General features: G+C 41.3%; 1 protein-coding gene across 2 annotated transcripts in view; it reads left to right on the top strand.

Annotated features, from left to right (window-relative positions):
• Window positions 1-18,315, top strand: part of LOC105016100 (inactive dipeptidyl peptidase 10) — a 273,698-nt gene that overhangs the window by 166,737 nt on the left and 88,646 nt on the right. For both annotated transcript variants that reach the window (XM_020055120.3, XM_010879696.5), the window contains exons 2-3: window positions 5,434-5,548; window positions 8,919-9,014. In XM_020055120.3, the coding sequence (XP_019910679.1) occupies window positions 5,434-5,548; window positions 8,919-9,014 (211 nt within the window). The remainder of the gene's footprint in view (window positions 1-5,433; window positions 5,549-8,918; window positions 9,015-18,315) is intronic.

Below are 18,315 nucleotides of genomic sequence, written 5' to 3' on the forward strand. Positions count from 1 at the left end.
GCCATCGCTCTAGTAGTATGAACACGATGTAATTACAGTGTGGCATGAATCCAGTGTTATGGGCATATCTGAAACCAATATATTCATGACAGTAAGCAATTGTGGAGGCGTTTCCTTCAGACCTGAGGGCATCAGAGGTTTTCCCCAGGGCAAGGTTAGTAATGCTAAATACAGTTAAATGACAGCCTACATTACTCCAGATTGGTCCTTTCTAATTATTCAATGGATTGATTTTGACCCAAACAAATTACATTAAAGCCTTCTACACTTTCACTACACTCATAGTATTTTTAAGTTTCAAAGGTTACTGTAGGTACACATTGAAAACAGATAAACAATGCATCTTGCCTTGGGTTGTTTAAAGGAAACAAAGCATGAGCAGGGAGTGGTTATTTTCCATCTCAGAGGTTACAATGTCAATGTTGAAAGGTCTTAGCAATGCAACGATGGCCTCAGTAATTTGTCACACGCTTGCCAAGGTCCCGTTGGAGGCAAGGCGATGGGGCTCTGAGGTGCTATTAATAGCCTGCCTGCTCCGACAGGGTGGACATGTTAGAAAAATAGACAATGGTTCTCACAAATGGGGGCCCTATTTGCATGGCTTCATAAACACGTTGAGTAACATTTAAAACGCTGAGTGTCATGCTTTTCTGGCTAATTCAACTGAGCATCTCTTGATTTCTGAATTCTCACCGGTGGTCTCGTCAGTCAAGGTTTCCGTAGGTTGTTCTGAAAAGCAAATGATGCGGTTTTGGATAATGACTAATGTTCAGTAGAGCAAAATTATATTCCATGGGTTTGTGGTTACTGTGCTTGGTAATCCCTATGTAATAAAATACTGCTAAATAATTATATGCTTTTCTGGGCTTATTAAAATATTTGTGTACTCTTATTAGATTTAGATACAATATACAATCCTTTAAGTTGTTCGTTCATGTGATGATGGTTCTATCTATATATTTTCTGACTGGCCACATAGACAATTATTCTCCTAAAATATACATCTAGTTAAGTTGCTATTTTTTTGAAAAAGAGATACATTTGTTCTCCACAATAATATATGTTTATGACTTGTTGTGATAGCTGCCACTTTATAATGATTATTACAGATAATTGGCATTCACTACAGATGTCAGGTTTTGTGTAGGTTTTTAAACAAAAATGCTAACTGTCTCACAGAATGAACTAACAGAGCATAAACTTTGATGTGTGTGTCTGTAAGACCTATAGGGGTGTATAGACCAAATACAAAAACTGGGCCAAAGAAGTGTTTTGCAAACATAAGGGCAATGTGGGAAACTTGTTGGCAGAACACTTCAGCATTGCACATCAATGCAATTAATGGTTGAGCAGAATACCCCCGTTTTGCTTTTTACTCTTGAGCATGTACAGTACATCATATTGCTGAATCTATTTTAAAGTCAGTGTTTACATTATCGTCGATCAACTGCATTATACTTCAACCAACGAAACGGCTATTTGCTTAGCTTTTGTAATGTTAGTCAAAGAGCATTCCTGTTGCAACAAGAATCCAGGCAAGCCTAGTTCAGCCTGCCTGCAACAGAAAGTGTTGATCGTGGCTGCCCTCTCAAGATTCAAACCCATGTTGCCCACGTGTAAGGCTGTGTCGTTAAACACTAAGCCAGTATAGCTTCTTGACATTCTACAATTTCACGTCAAGTTTGAATATTTCATTAGACACCATTAACCATTATGTTAAACTGAGTAATGTTTTGTGTTAAGTTTACCTCCACCACAAATAGTCTCCACTGGACGTTTTAACAGCTTATTAGCCATTTGTGAATGACATTGATACAATAACTACTGTATCAATATAGGTGACGATAACTGACTTTTTCATCAAGTGAAAAGATGTGAGAATCGTGTAGCCAGCGAAGTGTTTGTCTATCCTGAACAAATCCTACTATCCATCAGAATTGTTTTATTTTAGGCTTCCTATTACGTAGCTACATAGGGTTGAAGCCAGCATCGTTTTTGTCTGTCCTGAACATCAGGCATAATGTGTTTTGACTGTTACAGGAGTCAAACGCGGGACTTATTTCTCCATAGCCCGCACCTCTAACCACTACACTATTCAACAAGGGGTAGTCTGTCAGTCAGTCACTATCTCACTGACTCACTCACTCAGAAAGAGACATTTGCTCTTCTAGGCAAAACCACTGCCCACACAACTTGCCATCCAGAACTGATAAAGTTATAGATAAGAACATCTGTAAAATGTGGTTTCACTTTGAAATGCCAAAATGTTTTGCTTTATTAGGTAGACCTTCCACTGGAATTGCCCATACAGACTGATAGCGTTGCCCTATACACTTAATTAATAACTTCATAAATCGTATACCAGAATAAAAAAAAAAATCTACTCTGCTTCAGTTTTGCATTAACACAGACATAAACAACGGGACAATTTTTTGTGTAAGTACATACTGTAACCTTTCATCCCTAACTCCATATAGACTTGAGCTTCTTCTCCCTTGGGTTTCTCCCCCAAGACAAAGAGAAATGAAGTCTTTGACTGTGTTCCAAGGAGCGCCCTATTGCCTATTACTTTTGGCGTATGGGGCTGTCAAAAGTAGTTCACTACAAAATAAATAGGGTGTTATTTGGGGCATAGCCTTTGTCTGCTGGCTTATTGTTCAAGTCATCGGATATTTATTTATGGCTTTCAGCTCCTCTCTGCTACACAGACCCACACCCCGATGTGCTGTAAAAGAACACATTTGGAAGATGAATGACAGTCTATGACAGAAAATCAAAGGGCAACAAAAAAAATGGGTTGCTAAAAAACGGCGTGAGCAGCCATATTAGTTTTATGACTCTGTTGTTTTGTTTGGACTATAAATCGAAACGAGAATTCTGTCTAGACAAAAAGAAAAGAAAGTTTGACTTGTAGCTGTTGCGAGCGTCACAGTTCTTTGATTGGTATCTGCCATTCTGCTCGAGCTGCTCTTTGCCTCTCGGGCCACCTACCTGTCGATGTGTCGATGTGTTGATGTGCTAACGCTTTGCTTACTTGTTGATGACATACCCAAAAACGTAGTCTTAGGCGTACATAGAATGTCAAGTAAAGAGCATGAATGTGTGTTGGGGCAACTGTGAATCCAGTTAATTCAGCTAGGAAGCTTGAATTATGCAGTGTAAAGATCATGGCGTGGCAGTGAGACTTTGTAAAAGCCATGAACACGCCCTTTGCCCATCCTCTTACCGACGGGCCTCGTCCTGGAGGATTTATTCCCACTGTGTGTGTTTTTGTCATAGTTTCTTGTTTGTGTATACGTCTGTGTGTGTGTGGGCAGGGGTTGCTGGTTGGAAGGGGCTTGGTGGGAGGTGGGGGGTGGGGGGATCTGCGTGAAACATACTCAGGCTATTTTCTCTCCTCCTGGAGGCCTAGGCATTTGTCAGAGCCCTGCCATGATTTTCTAACACCCATAATAGTAATGGAGAAACGCATCCGGCCAGAACTCTCTTGGCGGCTCTATCTTTGCTCATAATTGAGTTAATAAATTAAGGATGATGATTCCAAAACTGTTAAGTAGGAAATTGGAAAGAGAGAGAGAGAGAGAGAGAGAGAGAGAGGGAGAGAGGGAGAGAGAGGGAGCGATGCAGGGAGAAAGTGAGATGAAGCTCATGCATGGAGTGCTTTGGCAATTTAGAGCCGCTGTCAGCGTTCAAGGACAAGGCTCGGGAGGGGGCGGGGGGGTCATAAATGATATAACACCGTATTTCTAGAATAAGAGTGCGCTTCCGCAGCTTTGCCAGCGGATGCAAATGCCAACAACCGGACACAGCACCACCTCAATCTGTCAGAAAGGCGCATTTCACATTATTCCCTGCTGGGATTCACACCAATCAGTGAACCCTCCAAGATCCACTCTTCAGAAATCGATACAGATCGCCTCCCCGGAAGACGAAGCAGAAATGGGCAAAAAGCTTTTTGAAATGGCGACCTAGGTTTAATTGGCCATATTTTCACTTCATCCCCTCTAGCCAGTTTTATCTTAGAAGTGGGTCGCCAGCCAGTAATCACCTCCTTCTACCTCCGGGAGAGCCTGTGGTTTTGGATGACATGAAGAGAGGGTCTTAATGTTGCCACCTTATCAGGACTAGCAGATATGGATGGAGGAGAAAGTCTATTTAACACCACTGAGGTAGACCTCTTGCAACACTGTACAACATATTCTTAACCCACCAACGGTTGCTAAAGTAGGCGACCATGTTGACCCGACAAGACCGTGTCCTTACTGCACGTTAACCTGTGAAATTGCTGAACGCAAACCATGCCGTCTCATGCCTGATTGGTGTCCCTGTCGGGTCGAATAGGGGTCACAGCACACCATGGGTCTGTATCACAGCTGATAAAACTCTGCTTATTTTTGCCTGGGAGTTGCTATAGGAAGCAAAGGGTCATGACATAGGCAAGTGAGAGTCTGACCGAAGGTTAAAAAACAAGTCAACCGCAGAAATAGTTTTACCCCCTTTAAATGCAAATGATCAAATATTGACTTGCATTTCTTTCATGAAGTTTCCCCATGCCACCTACTCAGAGCCCTTCGATGGAGCTCAGAAAACAGCTCCTTACCTTGGAGTTGAATTTAAATACAGCCTCCTGTAGTGTTGGTTGTGTTAATCATAGAACCCTGGCGCGGAGCTTAGATTGTGCCCTATCACGCAGCTTATTTTGAGCCCCACATGGAGCTGGTTATCTAAGCTACTGCACAGCTTACAATGAGCCCCACCATGCAGCTCAAAGTGAAACGGTGAAACCTGTAGCTAGCACATCCGCTGCTATATGGCTGAACAAATGACTTTGTGTCCTAGGTTACGTTCTCCTACACCTCCTGAGTAGACATACATTTTCCTTTTGTAGTCATTGCTATTGTGACATGAGGGCGGAGACGTTCAAAACTAACACGTTTTTCTTTGTTGGTACAGTATTATGTCTTTTTTTCCTTAGATTATGTTACTGGAGCAATTTGGGTTAAATACCTTGCTCAAGGACAACACAGGGATTCAATTTAGCAAAGTGCACCTTTTTCGATGCCCTGTGGTTACCAAAATGTCCCTGCTTCATAAAGTACAGAATGTTTTGGCTTTGCCCAATTTAGTCAGTGTGGGTGACCTGTGAATTACATTTTACATTTTCATTGGAGTTTTAAACCATAGAGATATGTTTATTTTAGGGTATTACATAATATAAAAGCCAATGTATTGACAAAATGTGGCTTGATAGACAGAAGCAATATATTATGAAGAATGTTTTGGTCTGAAATTCATAGCTATTATTTGCTAGCGGATGTTAGCGTTTTCCTGTGTTTTCCTGTGTTTAATGGGTCTAAGGTATCTAGTTCTTTTTGCTGTGTTTTCTGGAAATCTCTTTTGACCACTGTTCTCCCCTCCACTCCCCCTGTACAGGACCTTGGTGCTGGAGCTCCATCGGAGAGGAACTGGAAAGGGATTGCTATCGCCCTGCTGGTTATTCTTGGTGTCTGCTCTCTCATTACCATGTCTGTCATCCTCCTCACTCCAGGTACAGTAACAGCATGGATAATATCTTCATCATCAATCACGTGCAGTGTTATGCCGCATAAACATAGTTGATGTAACGGAAGCCTGTACTTTGGCTTAGCAGTCTATCTGCGAAAGTAGCATCCTGAGGAAATTAGCCCGGAAAGGAGATAATTACTTCACACGTCTGTACTTTCTAGGTGGACATTTGAACTACATGTTCAGTGGTGCAACTCATTTCTAATACGGAGTGGTGTTTTTTGCCCACGCTCAGCTGTTCATCAACCTCCTCAATTTACTGCAATGAAGAACAGTTTATGTTGAGTGATGTTTGGAATCCCATGGCGTTCCAGACAATTTAAAACCTGCTGGGCTAGCTCTCTATTGCTTGTGGCTGCCACATCATTTCTAAACAGAAGTACTCTGTAGTTATCCAGCCCAAGCCAACATGGCTGACATTCAAAATATCTTGGCCCTCCTCTCTCTCTCTCTCTCTCTCTCTCTCTCTCTCTATCTATCTATCTTTCTCTCTGTCTGTCTCTTGCTGCACAATTAGCAGCTGTACAAGTCAACAGTAGTTTCGATTGGCTTAACAACACTCTCTTTTACTAATGGCTTAACAATTTGTAATTAAAACATGTTGACAAAGGCAATGTTTACACAGCTGGGGGATTTCAGGTACGATAACAACCATTTGTGTGTGGAGTGGGGAGGGGGTTGTGTTTGTACATGTATGTATGTTATATTTTCCTATTTCTCCATATCGCTTTCTCTACTGTCATCTGTCTTTTTACCTCCCTCCCTTCCAACTCTTTTACACCCCTGACTCCCTTTTCATCTGGCTTTAAAATATTGCTCAAAGTACCTGCCTCTAGAGCAGGTGAAGCCGTCCAAGTGCATCCAATCTTCTGATAAGATTTTATCCTGACTTATTTTATTCATAAAGGCCAAAGTAAGCATGACACTCTGAAGAGTCACGGGAGCTTTAAAAACATCTATCGCTGTCTTAGATTAAAGCTCCAGTTTCCAGACAACTCGACCTCTTTAGTCCATGTGATATTCACCCGAGAGTCATTGATCTGACTGAACCACCTAAAACAACCTAAACTATTATAAACACCTGGATGCATATGCATAGTTATTCTTATGATGCTACATACTGTACATGCAGAAGACACCTTTAAAAAAACATTGATCTTGGATTAAATTACTCTACTACTAATAATAAACTTCACCATTAGGAGCAATGACGTAAGACTTTACATTACAAGTCTCGTCTTTGATAAAGGGTCAGATGGCAGATGTTCACGAGATCATTGTTTACTGGCACATGCGGGTGCCCTGTTGACATAGCTGACAACAACAAGAGGTTCTGACTTGAACATGAAGTTGTATACCTAAAATGGTTGATCTAAATTACGCTGTCATTACGCTGATTGGCTTTAATGTAGTCTATTGATCTTAAGACCAAATCAACAATTACTAGAAAATGACAATAACCATGAGCATTTGATATATTGACGGGAATACACAAAGTTATTAAGATTTATACGAGCCAGATCTATGAAGGAAGTAACAAGTTTATGATTGTACGAGGTGCAATACTGGTAAAGGCCATAACATAACTTATCAACCCTGATCACCAACTGCCCTAAACTCTTCAACCAGAGGTGATGAGGGAAACAGTAATTGTCACGATCAGTGAACAGTACTTGTGTAGGTGCCTGATAAGCTAAAGTACCTTTTAATCCCTTACATGCCAGAAATGACTTCTAGGTCAGGACCAAGGAGACATTGTTGTCCTTGATTGGAAAATAACCTGATACAGATTTGATACACTGCCGATTTTGCAGGTTTTTCCACTTACAAAGCATGTAGAAGTCTGTAATTTTTATCATAGGTAGTCAACTGTGCTCACATTGTATGATTTTTAAGTAATTCATTAGCATTTTATTGCATGACATATGTATTTGATACATCAGAAAAGCAGAACTTAATATTTGGTACAGAAACCTTTGTTTGCAATTACAGAGATCATACGTTTTCTGTTGTTCTTGACCAGGTTTGCACACACTGCAGCAGGGATTTTGGCCCACTCCTCCTTACAGACCTTCTCCAGATCCTTCAGGTTTCGGGGCTGTTGTTGGGCAATACGGACTTTCAGCTCCCTCCAAAGATTTTCTATTGGGTTCAGGTCTGGAGACTGGCTAGGCCACTCCAGGAGCTTGAGATGCTTCTTATAGAGCCACTCCTTAGTTGCCCTGGCTGTGTGTTTTGGGTCGTTGTTATGCTGGAAGACCCAGCCACGACCCATCTTCAATGCTCTTACTGAGGGAAGGAGGTTGTTGGCCAAGATCTCGCGATACATGGCCCCATCCATCCTCCCCTCAATACGGTGTAGTCGTCCTGTCTCCTTTGCAGAAAAGCATCCCCAAAGAATGATGTTTCCACCTCAATGCTTCACCGTTAGGATGGTGTTCTTCTTCCTACAAAAACGGCGAGTGGAGTTTAGACCAAAAGCTCTATTTTTTCTCTCCCTCCAAAGATTTTCTATTGGGTTCAGGTCTGGAGACTGGCTAGGCCACTCCAGGACCTTGAGATACTTATGCTTACTTAGATCAGATACTTATGTCATGCAATAAAATGCAAATTAATTATAAAAAAATTATACAATGTGATTTTCTGTTTGTTTTTTTAGATTCAGTCTGAAACAGTTCAAGAAATTACAGACAAAAATTACAGACCTTTACATGCTTTGTAAGTAGGAAAACCTGCAAAATCGGCAGTGTATCAAATACTCGTTCTCCCCACTGTATCTTTCTGGTAACTGGCTGACACCCAAGTTCCTCTCAAGAGGTTGAAGCATAAAGCTTCAAATACAAAATAAGATCAATAGTATAGTATACAGTGTTCGCAGAATGTCCTTGAAGTGCTTATATTGCTCCAATTTGGGTCTCCGAAATTTCAGTACCAGAATATCTGGAAAATTACTCCTTTTTGGACAAAGTGCTTGAAAAGTAATATAAATTTAAATATCTGTTATATCAGTGTACAATTCAGCAAATTCCCCTCTTCTAAATTTGAAAATGTTTCAATTGCTTTAGCTTTTTCTGAGCTGAGTGTGACGATCACATGCAATATGCTTTTCCTCAGAAACTGTCAATCATCTGAGATTGCAGTGCTCTTCTTCCCCTCATTGCTGCAATGCTTGTCTGTCCAAAATGTTGGGTAAAGGCAACAAACTTGAAAACTGTGACTGCATTCAGTATGAACATAAATTGATGAGAGAATGCATAATGCAACATAATAATCACAATGATAAATATTACAGTATTATGTTCCCAGTGATGACAGTTTAGAAGTAATGCATGTTTCTTTTGTTGTTGTTGCAGCGGACAGCCAAGCTGGGAGTGATACCAAACTCACTGTGGAAGATCTTTTCAAGCCGGAGTTTGTGGTCCATGATCCAGAGGCCAAATGGATCAATGGTAAGATCCAACATATATTCCACTATGCTGATACTGGGAATCATAAGGAGCTCCATGAGCAGTTCTCTCTACTGATTAGTTTATTGTTAGGCATTAGATGATGGATGATTGGAACTTGGTTGCTGTGTTTTGGAAAGGAGAATATTGTGTTCCTACATCTTTGAAAAAGTTGGTGTAGACCACAGGCTACATAATGTCCTTATTGTACCATTCAGGAGTAAAGTATAGCTGTATGGTCATGTGAATATTCTGATTAATAATAATGGTTTTTTGCTTCTGAATGGTTATTATATGCGACAAACAGCTGTGGCAAGATCTGGGAGAGTATTTGTCACAATAGTTGTTTCCTTTAGACTTTATTGGTACATTCTCTCAAACATTCAGAAATTCCTCTCAAAATAAAAGCATAGATTATACCTACAGTTACACAGGTACACACTCCTTCAAAATCCCATATGTGACATTAAAAATGTTGATGTACAGCGACGTTGCTGTTGGTTCTGCAAAGCGAACAAACAAAAATAGTTTGTTCGACAACAAAGGGAGAATCCTTTGTCTGCCTTCACTGTTTTTAAATGAGACACAGCAAAAATAAGTGTGTAAATTTCCTCATCAAACTAAACTAGGTTTGCATGTCTCATTCCCCATCCTTTTGTGTAGAGCAGCATCTGATTATGGTAATTTAGCTATACTCATGTACGGTCTTCTTTTCTTTCTCTCTGGTTCATATTTACATTGTATTGATTCCTTAACTGCTGGAAGGTGCTTGAGTATTAAAATTAGAGCAAATCTGAATAAAGTGTGTTGACTGACACACAAAGAAATGTGTTCATAGATGTGTTGTTCGAAGCGGATCGGATCGGAGTTCCAACTTACTTCCCATTCTGCTCCTACAATCCTGTTTGGGTTGTTTTTTTTAGATTTCTATCTGCACTCACGTGCTACCCCAGGGTACAGGGAAGAGGCAAGGCCTTTTTGTCTATCAATATTTCATTGCTTCTGTGACATTTCGCCACTATCTCCACTCCACCATCTCATTCCCCGAACTGACCTCTGGCTAGAGAGGGAGAAGGCTAACATTGCGTCGAGCCAGACAGAAAGCCAGGTTTAGGGGGGTTGTCTTTGGGAATAGATGGGCTAAAATGGACGCTAGACAAATGGCACAAGATACCAAATAGACAGAGACTGTATGATAGAAGAGCTGAGATTGATCGTGGAGTGGCATCAGAGGCTTTACATGAGTCAGATTTCTTTGAGAGAATAGCTTTTAAAGTATAGCTCAAATAGCACAGGGAAATGTACTTGTGTGTTAAGGCAAATGTTGCTGTAACATATTGCCAAAGGCAGTAGGGGCAGGGTGTGTAATGTTTCATGAGAGAATCAATGGCAACGTGTACATTAAATGTAATGTATGATTCCTGATGCTGCCTGTCCTGTGCCCATACTGCTAAAAGATTCTCGTGACGGAGATTAAAAACGGCTGCAAATGATTGGCTAGACAGAAGGGATAGTGGGTACACAATGGTTTATGATTACTGAATTTCTTTGTTCAAAAGTCTGGAATGCTTGTGTCCTGATCACCGGATGAAATTGACACAAGATTTTTATTGACCATCCATCCGCCGAAAACCTTGCAGTTTCATGCATCCATTCATTCATTCGACCGTGCAGTCTGTTGGTTGTAAGTAGTCACGGGTCCAGTTATTAGTAATGAGGATCAGTATAAACATTACAGGGAGACAGCTGGCCAATGTTTGGACGTGTGGAGTATGATTTAGAATATGTACCCAAGCTGTTATTTTCTTTCTGTCTCGCTCTCGTGTGTGTGTGTGTGATTTTCTGCATGTGTCACAGTCACAGTCAGCCGCTGTCACGCAATGCTTTCACTTTGGGCTGTCAATCTCCATCAGTATTAGCGCAGACGTCCCTTGAGGGCTGAACATCCTCAACCTTCCAGTGACAATCTGGTTAAAGGAGTACGTCAAATCAACTTGCATCTCGTTCAGTCACATAACGCCAGACACCAGCAGTGGGGTTCATTGGCCTCTTACCTTACTAGTAGGTTCAATAATCACTCTGTTGGGAGTCAGTATTTCTCAAATTTTTTAATTAATCACAACTTAAAACAGAAATGTGATTAAACAGAAATGCTGTTCTATTTTCAATTTTGGTGAAAATGTGCCAATATCCACAAATTAATCTTGACAAAAAACAAATGTACAAAAACAGGAAAGGAAAGAACCTGTACCTTTTCATACTCTCTTCCAAACTAGCTGGATGACTTATGCTTCACCAAGCCAAAAGATAACAGCATGAATATTCAAATATTACATTTATGAGAGACGATATTTCTTTCAATATGGACTTCAAAGGTATTTTTGACCCCAAGGGCAAAACTTTGGTTTTAGAAGTGGGGAGACAGCTTGGCGGGGTTTTGGGGTACGCCCCCAGAATAATTGTAATAAAGTAAATATAACTTTCATTTTCAAGGTATCTTTGTGGATATAGACTTTAAAGTTCAATGTGTTCTTTGTGATATCCTGGATGATTTAACACCTTGCAGAGATTTTGGCAAGATGGCTGCCTCTGGGAGGATTCACTTTGGACAATATGGCTCTGACAATGAGGCGTTTAGGATATTTCTTGTGATTTTGACATGATGGGGCTTTGGAACCTGTGTGCTGACAATGGCCGGTGTTGGTCAGTTTTATATTGGCCAGGGTTGGCTCAATATACATGGCCTGAATGTTTTCCAATGTATTCAAACACCTGACCCTAATAACCTTTTATTGGGTTGTCTTAACTAGGTGGGCAATCACTTTTTCACACTTGAACATTGCATGTTTGATTACCTATAATGACAAACAAATGACGCAAGCATGGAGCAACTAAATGTGGTGTCATTTCCTCTCACTTTATATGTTACTACAACCCACAGAAAGATCTGAAAGATTCTATGTGAAAGATATGCAAAATGCAATAAAAATCATATAGCGAGTAAACAGCTTTTTACTGTATTAGAAATGACTAAAAACAAGCAGTTGCTTTATGTTACATTGCAAAATTCTACATGTGTAAAAACATAAAGTAAAAATATTTGGTTGTCAACAATTAAGGGAAATTGTTATTATAATAAAGACATCAATTACCAGGTATGGGGTTTCATAACTAACTAGCCTTATTTATAATTTTCACTAGTTCTGAACTCCTTTTACATTGTCATTTAATCTATATTTAAATAATTGAAATGAGCATTACACAGATTCTAAGATCAGAGACTGTAGCATTAACTACTTTAACATTTAACTTAAGAAGACAGTTCACTCTTAATGCATTCACTGAAATATTCAGGCTACACTGCAAAATTCACCTCTAGTCTGTAAGACTTGTCTCCCATGGCTGTCTGACCCTGCTAGGCTGGGAATCCCTTCACTAAAGCTGTATTATATTCTGACAAAAAAGTAGAAATTTGAATTAGGTACAGAAACTGAAAGATCAATACATTGATAAAAACTGTGGCCATAAATGAGCTAAAACCATGGCAAAAATAACAATAGTAATGTGAGACGCTCACATCTCCACACCAACAATAGTTATTTTCCCAGCAGACATCAAGCTTAGGCCTTTTTACTTTAGAAACACACTCAGCATTTTAAGTTAACGTCTTTTTCTTGTGTTCATTTTATTCCTGAGCTTTCTGCACAGTTCTAAAGCACAGCATTCCTCTTTTTCTATCTTGGTGAAATTACAAAACTAGCTGTGATAAAAATGGGATTTCAGAAATTGGAGGGGTGAAGACCCACATCCTTAGTGTAATTTCCGCCCATGCTTTGATCTATTCTACATATTCATTGTCCAAGATAAATGGATTGACAATAATCTTCAATTAGTTATAGGACTAAGGGAATAATTATTGGAAAAAATAAATTGCAGGAGTAAAATAATCTTGATGGCATTAACTCTTCGCAAAAAAAAAATTATGTTGGTTTTCCAAAATGTTATCTTTGTTTTAGGTTTGTCCATTACAGGATGAAAGCTAGCTTTAAATCTGGAGTAATATTTCTAAATTCAATCCTCTGATTGGTACATATTTTCTGATTCATCTTGTTCTAACCATGAGGGGTCCTGTATTCGCGTACACATTAATTCAATATCCATTAAATTCTGTAGCTTTAGAAGGTACCAAAGACATTAATAATGCATAGATTGGATACCGGATTGAGGTACGTTTAAGTAAATGGAAGAGAATGTCACCCTTTTATGCAGACATTTTATTTAGTATTGTAACCATGTCAGCATTATATCAAAACGTTTGATGTTTTAAGCAAAAAACACATCTATGTTAAATAGAGAGAATAGGGAAGTGGTATTCAAATATGGCCCTCTGTTCTACCTCATCATTAATTCAACCCACCTGGTGTCCCAAGTCTAATCTACCTGATTAGGGGTTTGCAAAGAAAAACTGGTGTGGAACTGACTTCCAGGGCCAGATTTGAGTGCCACTGCCATAGAGATTGGTTGGTGAGTATGCTTGCAATATATTTAAAAGGTGGATGCCTTTAATTAACCCGTCTCTGATACAACATTTCTGTTGTCGAATGACCATTTTAATTGGTCAAAGTTATTCTCAATGCACACCTATATACCAGCAGGATCCATGTTGGATTACTTTGGTGAATGTATGTAATGTTAAAGAAACACCTAAGATTGAGAAACTACTTTCTCTTCTGAAAAACTACTTTCTCTTCTCTTCTGAGGTCTGAGCTGCATAAAGTTTGCCCATAAACACAATTAGCCTATTAGTTTATGGCAGCATTTTTTATCTGTGTTGAGAAGAGAAATCAGCCCATATACCCTTATCCTTCGAGATCCCTGCCTTCCTTATGTATAATTGCAATTACAGTATCAATCAAAATAGTTGGCAGTGTTCCCTCAACACTGACCATAAGCACTTAGTGCAGGTGAAGTGAAAGAACGCAGTTGGATCCGTTGCAGTTCTGTGGTCTTGTCACTGTTTAGGGGTATTTTCGCATGTAGAAATTCTGAATGAACTGATTGTTTTCTGCAGGAAAGGGAAAGGGCAAGAGCATGTTGAGAGCTTGAAGCTGGGCCATGTTAGTTCTTTGATAATGTGGGCTAAGTATCTTTAACCTTTAAGATGTGGATAGGAGCGCTCTTGGTTGTAGTGTTTTTTGATGTTCCGTGCATTCCTAAGGCATTGTGTATGCTAGATGCCTTGCACAGAGGGGAGATGGCTGCAGATGATGCACTCTGAGACTTCTGCACCCTCTGGAGGGATTTGCGGATCGCAGCTGTAATGCAGCCTGTGAGGATGCTCTCAGTGGTGCACCTGTAGAAGTTCTTCTTAGGAAGTATGGTCGCCCTTTGAGCACTTTTCACTGCCGAGTTCGCTTGCCTATACCAAGTGTGGTCCTCTTTGTTGAACACACAGAGGAACTTGAAGTTGGAGACTCTTTCCACTTCAGCTCCATCAATGTGTATGGGGGCATGTAACCCCCCCCCCCCCAACTGCTTCTTGAAGTCCACAATCATCTCCTTGATCTTGCAGATGTTCAGAGTTTGTGGTCCTGGCACCATGTAGTCAGGTTCTTTACCTCCTCTCTGTAAGCGGTCTCATCATTGTTGGAGATGAGACCCATGATGGTTGTGTCGTCCGTGAACTTAAGGATGATGTTGGAGCTGTGTGTGGCCACAGAGTAATGCGTGAACAGGGAGTACAGTAGGGGACTGAGTACACAGCCCTGATGGGCTCAGATACTCAGGGTCAGTGGCGAGGTGGTGTGGTTGTCCATTCTCACCACCTGGGCTCTGCATGTAAGGAAGTCCAGGATCCAATTTCAAAGGGAGGTGTTAAGTCCCAGGGTCCTGAGCTTAGGAACTAGCTTGGCGGGCAAAGTAGTGTTGAATGCTGAATTGTTGCTCAAGGAAAGCATCCTCATGTATGTGTTGCCTTTTTCCAGGTGGGAGAGGGCGGTGTGTGTCGTCAGAGCGATGGCATCATCCATAGATCTATTGGGGCGATATGCAAATTGGAAGGTGTTAGGAAGGGTAGAGCAGAGGGGGTTTCCGACCAGCCGCTCGAAGCACTTCATGATGATGTCAGTGCTACAGGGCGGTAGTCCTTCAGGCGGGTGATGGAAGGTTTCTTTGGTATAGGGACAATGTTGGTCTGTTGGACGCAGGTGGGGACCTCAGACAGAGACAGGGAGAGGTTGAATACAGAGGTGAAAAACTCCGCTAGCTGGTCGGCACACCCCCTGAGGACACAGCCTGGAATGTCATCTGGCCCTGGAGACTTCCGAGGGTTCACTCTTTTGAAAGCTCTCCTCACATCTGCCATGGTTTGGGACAGAGTGCAGCCGCCCTGGTCCTCAGCAAGTCTTCCAGAAGGAATGGTGTTGGTTGCCTCAAACTGTAAATAGAAGGTGTTGAGCACATCGGGGAGGGAGTCGGCAGGCTGGAGATCATTGCTGTTTCTCCCTTTATAGTCTATGATGTCACAATCCACAGCACATTAGAATGGATTCAACTTTGTCACTGAACAAGTACAAGTACAGTAAAACAAAATGCAATTAGCATCTAACCAGAATTGCAAATAGAAGAGGGCAGGAAATTTACAAGTATTAAGTATAGTGCATATTACAAGTGGAATGTGTAGATGTGCAATGAAGACAATTGCTGTACAAATGGCTATTCTAAATGTGCAATGAAGGCAAATAGAGGGAAGAAAATGTACAAGTATTAAGTATAATGTATGTTACAAGTGGGAAAAGAATAGTTGTGTGATGAGGCAAATGCAAGTACAAATGGAACTGTGCAATTGAGGTGGAAGGTAAGGTTCCTGAGGTGGACATGTACATGTAACAACTGAAAAATGCAAGTACAGTGGCAATTCTAAATGTGCAGTGCAGGCTAATTGAAGGTGCAAGGTGCAACTGAAATGTAGGATTAACAGCATTGAGGTTCTCAAGGTAGACACATACATGTAAAAACTGAAACTTACATAACAGACTTTGCAAAGCAGTGTCAGAGTCCAGCTGTACAAAGGGAGTAGTGCATCAAGGTCCCTGAGAGGCAGTACTAAGCAGTGGGTGGGTGGGTATGGTTAGTGATGGGTCACAGATTTCAGCAGGGTCACAGAAGATGGAAATAAACTGTTCCTGAGCCTGCTGATGCAGGAAAGAAGAGAACTGTACTGCCTGCCTGATGGTTGGAGGGCAAAGAGTTTGTGGCATGGGTGTGAACTGGGCGCCAGTGATGTGCTGGGCAGTTTTCACCACATTCTGGTCGGCCACGGAGCATCCGCCAAACCACACTGTGGCATAGTTAGTCAGAATGCTCTCGATTGTGCAGCGGTAGAAGTTCACAATGATCTTGGAAGGGCTTTTCTTTAGCCTCCTCAAAAAGTACAGGTACTGCTGCACCTTTTTGACCAGGGCTGAGGTGTTGAGGGTTTCTGAGGACCAGGAGAGGTCCTCAGAGATGTGGGCACCCAGGAATTTGAATCTGGACACACACTCCACCTCAGTGCCATCGATGAGAGCTGGGGCATGACTGCAGCCTTTAGACTTCCTGTAATTCACAATGAGCTCCTTGGTTATTCTTGCATTGATGACCAGGTTATTGTCAGCGCACCATGCCGCCAGGCACTTGACCTCTTCCCTGTTGGCTGACTCCTCATTGTCACTGATTAGGCTTACCACCGTGGTGTCATCTGCGAACTTCACAATGGTGTTGGAACTGTGGTCTGTGGAATAACAATTGTCAAGAGTCTGATCCCCACAGGTAGGAAAGATTGTGGTATTTTCTCTATTGATGTCGCCAACAGCAATAAAAGCTACCTCAGGGTGAGCATCCTCTAGTCCATTTATTACTCCGTATAGGTCCTCCAGTGCCTGCGTTTTATCCGCCTGTGGGGGTATGTAGACTGCTGTGATTATAGCAGAGCTTAATTCTCGCGAAAGGTAGAAGGGACATATTTTTACAGTTAGTAGCTCCAGGTCTGGTGAAAAGTGTGTTGAAAGTACTGCTACATCCATTTCCCAGTGAGAGTTAACCATAAAGCGGACCCCTCCGCCCTTATGTTTACCTGACTTCGAAGTTCTGTCCTGTCAGTAATTGGAAAAACCAGCTGGGGTGATGGCCGAGTTAGGCACCCTAGGATCCAGCCAGGTTTCAACAAACGCCAGCACACAATATTTGGCAATGTCCCGCTGAAGGTTAGTCTGCACATGTAGTTTGTCCATTTTATTGTCCAGGAATAAAACATTTACGAGTAAAATGCTTGGTAACGGCGGATTGCAGTATATCATCTGAGATCTACATAGGATACCGACACATTTGCCTCTTTACTTTCTCCTCCGTTGGCGAATTGGTAAACAAATCGGCGGCAGGACAAATGTATCACAGGATGCACCCGAGTAAGGAGTGTAAAAGTTAATATTCATTGATGAACGAATTTCCAAAAGTGCTAGTCGATCATACTGTATGAGTGACAGTGCAGCATGAACAAAAATCTATTTAATGAGTCCGGAGCTATTGTCAGTGCGACCTTTCTCTACGGCGCACAGTAGACCGCTAATTCAGGTTAGTCACAACTAGGATGGTAGATCTCCAGGACCAGTTTGAGCACACCTGCTATAGTACATTATCAGCTCCTTTGTCTTGCTGATGTTGATGTTGTTGTGGCACCACACTCACTCAAATTAGAGCCTTGGTGAGTAGCATGAGACCCATGGGGTAGTGGTAACACTCCAAGTCTCAAGACACATGCAGCTCCCCCCAGAGACCAGGGTTAAATCCCATTGTACTCCCATCCTACTGGTCTCCATGTGTTTCCAACTTGTGAAAATAACCTGAAAATTCCCTGAAAAACTATATAGAAAGTATTAAAACAAGGAATACATACACAGTGGTATGAGTAACAGTATTTAGGTAAATACAGAAGAGCAACGTGTTTTTTACAGGAATTGTCAAAACCAGTAAATTTAGAGTTAGTTACATTTATTCATATAATAGCTGTTTTTACAGTACCATGTATGCCTTAAGGTTGTTGCATCATTGGCGAACAGGCTTACCACCCGTCGTGTCATCAGCATTCTTCGTGATGGCGTTGGAGTTGATGGTCATGGTCACAAGGTTTACAGTAGGTTGAACATGGCAGATGCGTTGTTGCTCCCCTTTAATTATTGTGGTCGGCCCTTCATGTGGGCAGTCCAGACAGGAAATGGTTGCAGTGGGAGGTGTTAAGTCCAGGGGTCCTCAAGCATTTGGAGGGTAT

The sequence above is a fragment of the Esox lucius genome, chromosome 16, assembly GCF_011004845.1.
Source record: "Esox lucius isolate fEsoLuc1 chromosome 16, fEsoLuc1.pri, whole genome shotgun sequence".
NCBI lineage: Eukaryota > Metazoa > Chordata > Actinopteri > Esociformes > Esocidae > Esox > Esox lucius.